Source organism: Podarcis erhardii (genome assembly GCF_964252035.2).
Source record: "Podarcis erhardii genome assembly, chromosome: Z".
NCBI classification, from domain to species: Eukaryota; Metazoa; Chordata; class Lepidosauria; order Squamata; family Lacertidae; genus Podarcis; species Podarcis erhardii.
In genome coordinates, this window is record NC_138504.1 from 28,532,215 (window position 1) to 28,539,388 (window position 7,174).

The window sequence follows — 7,174 nt, forward strand, 5'->3', positions numbered from 1 at the left end:
CAAGACTGTTGCTATTGTTTAAGCAGTGCTTAACGCTCTTAGGTTGCTCTTCTCATCCCCATCAGTATCTCGGGTCCCTGCAGCTCGATCTAATTACACAACATCCATCCAGGTGCAGTTGAGCCCCAGAAGTCATCACCAGCTCGCATCCATCCTCCAGTCAAAATAATGATAATAATGCATTCTTTTTCATGTTCATATTGTGTCGTTCTGCATTTCATACCGGAGAGACTTTGCAGGCTTCTCTTCGCTCAAAGCGAAGATGTGAAGCACCTGACCTTGGGAAAAGGAGGCGGGTCTCGGCAGCCTTATGAATGAAATTCCAGAGGACGAGTGTGTATGCGCGCTCGCGCGAGAGTGTGTTTATCTCCTCGCCGGTGCGTATCTTGGAGAAAAGGAGAGGAGGAGCTGAGCTAGTGTGAGAAAGCGCCTCGTTGTTATTCTGATCACAGGCTCCTCTGATTCACAGACTTGGAGCCGATCGTGAATATAAGAGAAGACTTTTGACGTCAGAGTAGAGAGATATCAGCAGACCCAAAGGGGGAAAAATATTAAGAGCAACTCGGTTGGCAGAGACCTGCCAGCGTTATTAGCCATGTAAACCAGAGAAGGAAGCCTTAATTCCGAGGACTGAGAAGGATTTAGCAGGGAGGACAACTGACCAAAGAATTGGAAACCAAGGTACAAACAACAACTGGGGAGGTGGGGAATTGCATGCCTGTTTCTGAATGTCGCCTGGGGTTTACCTGATTCCTTCCCCACCCACACATTCTTCCATCCCGCAGTGGGCTTGGAAAGCGGGAGGCGGAGGGTGTTCGCGTTGCATGGAACAATGAAACCAGCCCAACGGCTTGGCTACTGTTTTCTAAATTGTTCTTTGGTGGGCTCTGTTAAGTTGTATTATGGGAGCAGCCACAAGAGTCAAAAGCAGCGGCTGCAGCAGCACAGACCAAACGCCTAAAGGGTGACCTTTGAATGGCTCTCGGGTTCTTTGTTCACAGCGCTAAAACCTGACAGTAGAGAGAAATGTGCACGGTGGTTGTAGAAGGAAGGGGTGATAGGTGGGAATACGTTGGAGTCTCACAGACTGGAAAGGTTGCGTGCGGGTAACTGTGTGATTGTGTCTGTGCGCGCGCGCGTTTTTGGTTTTTTTCGCGGCAGCTGAGCTTCTGCGGTTGTTCGCAGGCGGCTTGTGTCATTCCCCCAAAAAGGAGGGGTCGGGGCGGGAACTGCAAATTATACTGGCTTCTCTTCGGTGCGGCAGTCTTACTGTTCTAACGGTAGCTGGATGTGTTATGAACGAAATTTGAGTGAGAAGGTGCTTTGGAATCATGCAAATAGATATCCGGAGAGGACTAGACTACAAATTATATCTGCCTATATATATAGCTAATTAGAGAGCGATAATTCTTTCCCATTCGAGTCAAAAGGTATTATTATTATTATTATTATTATTATTAGCAGCTCTGGGAAAGACCAAGCCAAGAAATTCTAGCCCCGCTATATAACGCTATGTAAGTCATCGGTGTCCCATTTTCCTTCCCTCCCCACCATGTAGCCGCAGCACCCAACATACAACTGATGATGCAAGCGCCTCTGCATCCTAACAGTGTGTGTGTGTGTGTGTGTGTGTGTGTGTGTGTGTGTGTAGAGGGGGGTAGGAAACATTTTGGATGCACAACATGGCACTCTGATTTTGCTCATTTTTGTGAGGGGCATGAGCGGCAGGGAATGGAGATAATTTACAGTAAATTAAAAATACTCACTACCCCGAAAATCAGCAGTCCTCCTATGAAGGACTCTTCACCTGGGGTTTTGGGAGAGGAAGTAACCAAGCATGTTACACTCAGCTAAGTCTGCACGCCCAGACATACGCTCAGATTACTGGTCACTGCTTGCAGGGAAGGGACTGGTTTTTTCTTTTGCAAAGGTGCCCTTTTCAAAGCTGCTGTTGTGTTCCCGCGAGTGCCTCTGGCGTCTGGCTCCGGAGTTTTTAGGGTAACAGCTTTTAATACAGGCTGAGGAGAGCGTCGTCTTCCGTGCCTCCACCTTCGCGGCTCGGGAACCGATGTGTGTTTCCTGGGGCAGAGAAGCTAGGGAGCATCCACGCTGATTATAAGATGCCTTCTCAGCCGCAGGGTTAAAGGCTGATGGTTCCTTTCGTTGGCAATGGGACGAGGTGGCTGGTTTGGTGTCAAATCCAGGTGGAATTGACATGCCCTACCCCGCCTCCCCATCCCCAGAAATGGGACTGGGATATATTGGGTCATAGGAACAAAGGCATCTGCTTTCCATTGGTGGTGGATCTCCAGGGTTCCCGGCCTTTCCTAGCCCTGTCTGGAGATGCGGGAGTTTGAGCCTGTGACTTCTGCATGCAAAGCAGATGCTCTACCACTGAGCAAAGTTACTTCCCCGTGCATACGGAGCTGCCGTTACATGGAGTCAGGTGCTGACCACTGGTCCATCTAACTCAGTATCGTCCTTCCTGTCTGGAAGAGGCTCTCCGGGATTCCGGACAGGGGTTATCTCCCAGCTATACCTGGAGATGCTAGGGATTGAAGCTGGGGCATCCTCCAGACAAAGCAGGTGCTCTGTCGCGGAGCATCCTCTCCGTTGAGTTTGAATGCACACTAGTGAAACCCAAACCTGAGCTCTGTGGATGCAAACACCGCTAATGGCCCTTCCCTCCTCCCTTCCACGTGCGGACCTGGGGGTGGGCGGGTGCCCACCATACTTGACACACGCACCCCAAACCCTGCCAGCTCCTCCTTGACCTTCTCCCAGGGACCGCCCGCCCCCCGCCCCCCGCCCCCCGCCCTGCCTTCTCCCCTATAACTGTCTCCCGTTCCCTTTTTCTTCCACTCTTCAGTGATGCTCGGTCACCCTACAGCAGCCGCAGCAGCAGCCATGGAAGAGCACTTGCTGATGCAGCAGCAAAGTCTGGAGCAACAGCAGGAGGAGCAACTCTTAACGCTCCTCAACGCCTCCTCCCGGCCCTTCGCCAGCCTCTGGCCGCCGTCGGTCGCCTCTGCCACCGCGGGGAGCCCTTTGGATCTGTCTCCGGCGTCAGGAGACAGCGGGGATGTGGCCGCGGCGGCCGTGGCGGTCAACCCGTGGGACATCGTGCTGTGCGCCACGGGCACCGCAATGGCCTGCGAGAATGCCTTGGTGCTGGCGGTGCTCTTCTACACTCCCGGTCTGCGCGCACCCACATTCCTGCTCATCGGCAGCCTGGCCCTAGCCGACCTGCTGGCCGGCCTGGGGCTCATCGTCAACTTCAGCGTGCAGTACCTGCTGTCCTCGCCAAGCGAGACTGCCCTGCTGAGCGCCGCCGGCCTGCTGATTACTGCCTTCTCCGCCTCGGTGTGCAGCCTACTAGCTATCACCGTCGATCGCTACCTGTCGCTCTACAACGCGCTGACTTATCACTCCGAGCGCACGCTGACCTTCACGGCCGCTATGCTGCTGCTTGTCTGGCTGTTCTGCCTGGGCGTCGGACTCCTGCCCCTGCTAGGCTGGAACTGCCTGCGGGAGCGCAGCACCTGCAGTGTCCTCCGGCCCGTTACCAAGAATAACGCCACTGTGCTGGCCGTCGCTTTCCTGCTCATTTTCGCGCTGATGGTGCACCTCTACCTGCAGATCTGCAAGATCGCCTTCCGGCACGCCCAGCAGATCGCCATCCAGCACCAGTTCATCGCCACCTCTCAGGCCACCTCCACCCGCAAGGGGATCGCCACGCTCTCGGTCATCTTGGGCACCTTCGCCCTCTGCTGGATCCCGTTGGCCATCTATTCCCTGGTGGCGGACTCCAGCTACCCAGCCGTCTACACCTATTCTTTGGCCCTGCCGGCAGCGTTCAACTCGCTCATCAACCCCATCATTTATGCCTTCAGAAATCCGGACATCCAGAAATCCCTCTGGGTGGCCTGCTGCGGGTGCATCACCTCCGGCTTCTCCTCTCGGCCCAGGACATCCAGCGACGTATGACAAGGGTCTATGGTTGCCTTTATGGTTTTGGAATCTTAGTTTCTCTCTCTCTCTCTCTCTCTCTCTCTTCTTTCTTCCTTTCTTCCTTCCTTTCTCTCTCTCTCTCTCTCTTCTCTCTCTCTCTCTCTTTCTTTTTCTTTCTTTCTTTATTTCTCTCTCTTCTTTCTTTCTTTCTTTCTTTCTTTCTTTCTTTCTTCCTCTCTCTCTCTCTTTCTCTCTCTTTCTCTTTCTCTTTCTCTTTCTCTTTCTCTTTCTCTTTCTCTTTCTCTTTCTCTTTCTCTTTCTCTTTCTCTTTCTCTTTCTCCTCCTTTCCCCCTTCCTCGCCTTTGTATGATCCCCCAGCACCAGCAGCTGCAGCAGGGGGGGAGGGGAGAAAACAAAACGGGGGAGGGGAGGGACCCCTACCCAACCTTCTTAGGAAAAGAAAGCAGGGTGTCAGTGCCAAGGCTCTCCAGATGGTTATTTTCTTATGCCTGTTTTTATTTTGATAAACCATACACAAGTAAGATGTGCCTGACATGCTCCCCCCTCCCTCTCCCCGCAAGCGACCGGGCGATATTTTAATTTTATTATTTCTTTGTGTTTAGGGAGGGAGGCGTGGCGAAAGACTCGGACATTTGCCAAAATCTGTGGCCAATGTGGAACACCAAGTGTAAACTGCAAGATAATGTTTCGAAACATAACAAATCTTGTTCTGCTTTCTTGATTTACTTTTTTGCCTCTAAAATTTCTTCTCCTTTGATGGAAAGCAGGATTCTCAGGAAAGGCGTTTGCGGGGAGCGGGCGGGGGTATCTTCTGCTTTTGTTTTTTAAAAGTTGCCTGATTTTATTCTGCGGGTACAAGTTTTTTAAAAAATGGGTCATGTGAATTCTGCCTTTGAGTTTCTTTTAGTTAGTCGTGGACAATGGAGCGTAAGAGGAGGTTTTGCCTTGACTCCGGGGTCTAGGGCAGCTCAGGGCTCTTCTCTGAATGAAGCACACTTTTTCGAAACAGGGTGTGAATGTAAGCGCGGGAGCAGGAAGCCAGACGCAAACAGTTAAATGTTTGCTTCCCTTTATTAATGTCGAATATAAAGATAGCAAAGCAAAACCAAAATTATAAACAGATAGTTTGCAGGAATATTTCCAGAGAAAAACGTGGGCTGCTCCGTTTGGAGTTTCCATTTTTATCCTAATCAAATTTTGATCCTCTATGCAATATCAATAGCCATTTAAAAATAAACCGAGACGTCGTGGGATCAGTGGAATCTGCCAGATTCCTTCTCATCCCAAAGACGTGTCAGCACCATCAGGACTGGACAGCTCCGCGGAAGTCGCAATCAAACAGTAAAATGCTACTTAAAAAAAGCACACAGGCTTCTGTTTTGAAAAAAAAGATAGCGTGTGGTGTGGATTTATTAGCCCCGGGCAAAGGAGATGGGCCGGGTTGAGTCAGATAAAAATAACTGCCATTCCTCGTCATTGGCTCCCCACCTTCCCTCCAGCCCTCATAAAGATTGCACAACTCAACAACTCATGAGTTGACTGAGAAGGTTGAATGGCTGTTCCATTATCCTACTGTGGAGCCAGTACTCTAAGGGAGTCCACAGGAATGAACGCACCTTAAATTCGTGTATCACTGTGTGAGATTATAGAGTAACCATTTATTTCCTGCAAATTTCTTTATTTCTTTGGACTTAAAAGTGACCCCAGAGATAATTGGGGCTACACACACTGACCTAAAATGGAAAGGAAAGAGCAGATGTGGGAGAATAATGTTGATATGATTAGGAAGCCCAGTTAGTTAACTTTAAGTTTTAAGGAAGATGAGAGGTACTACTCTGCAAAACTACCAACCCTATTTAGTAGGAGGGAAGGAGATGAGAGACTGGGGCCTTCAGCTTCGCCAGTCTTATTGTTCTGCATACCTGAAGCTACTAAAGTAACATGTCTGAATAGGCACTCTTTGCTAAACTCTTTTCCTCTATGTATGATGTCATTTGTGATGTGAAATCAGGCCGGGGGACATAAAGTGACCTTTATAATGGGGATGTAGCATGGCCAATAAAGGGAATGCAGTCGGGTCATTTAGGAAAGAGAATTAAAAGCCCTATGGAAGCATCAGTGAGATTAAGCCAGAAAACAACTGTGGTGATAGAGACTGCAATTCAGCCAATGGCTTGCATGACTTACTTGTGACAGATGCAATCCTGCACCATTAAAGTTAAAAGGAACTTTGCTATTGATGACAATAGGAACAGGATTGTTCCTAAGTGTGTTGCTCTTCTGTGTATGTTTGTGTGTGTGTGTTTAGGTCAGCCAGCAATTTGAGGCTTAGATGTAGTAGACAAGATATAGCCACACAGAACATTATTTTCTTCTATTTTCTGCTATGCTGTATCTTCACCTTATGCATGCACACAAGTGCAAAAATGCAGAAATGTGTCTCTTATGTTTGAATAATTCCTTTTGTAGCATCCACAAGCAAATCCTCAATGATACTTATGTCAAAATTTTGATGCCTTTGACAGACTAGGTTTCAGCTGCATATATGCATATTTTTTGCTTTCCAGGATGTTTTTCTTGTGCCCAAATTTTGTGCAGACCTGCAATATTGCATCCCTGTGGTGTATGCATTGGTCAAACACATGCAAAAACAAAACCCAACCTCAGCTGAGTCAAGAAGATATTGCATCACTGTGGGAATCTCTGTTTACTTTACTTTTTCATGTTTATTTGTGTTGTTCATAAAACTTATCCCAAAAATTACTTTGTGCAAACCAAGAGATTTGCTGGGTTACAACCTAGAAATGCAGTACAGCTCAGTCTGTGCACTGGTGTTTCCTTACTAATCCACACAAAAAATGCTAAGGGAAACCTATGCAGCAGATGTGGTTTGCCTTAGTAGGCATCCCTTTGTGAATGTAGCTACCCACCCCCAAAAGAAAGATGCACAATTTTTAGATGGTTTTTAAAACTAGGTTACATAACACTTATCTGCTCTACATTTATTAATTCTAGTTTGATTAGCAACTCCTGAACATAAATGCACGAATTCTTTCCTACCACCACACCACTCCCTCCACCCCAACACCTTCATATCCTTACAGGAATGTTGCTTTACACAGTTCATTCTTCGTTTTCTAAGTTGTATAAAAATAAAACTTTTGTGAAACTTGTGCATCTTACCTACCTGAAGGTCTTAGAA

General features: G+C 48.3%; 1 protein-coding gene across 1 annotated transcript; it reads left to right on the forward strand.

Annotated features, from left to right (window-relative positions):
- The first annotated feature begins 419 nt into the window (after positions 1-419).
- LOC309334270 (G-protein coupled receptor 12-like) lies at positions 420-5,319 on the forward strand. Its single transcript, XM_081848513.1, has 3 exons — positions 420-681; positions 2,870-3,981; positions 4,575-5,319. Exons 2-3 carry the CDS (start codon positions 2,872-2,874, stop codon positions 4,641-4,643), a joined length of 1,179 nt encoding a protein of 392 aa, XP_081704639.1. The 5' UTR covers positions 420-681; positions 2,870-2,871; the 3' UTR covers positions 4,644-5,319.
- Positions 5,320-7,174: the final 1,855 nt, after the last annotated feature.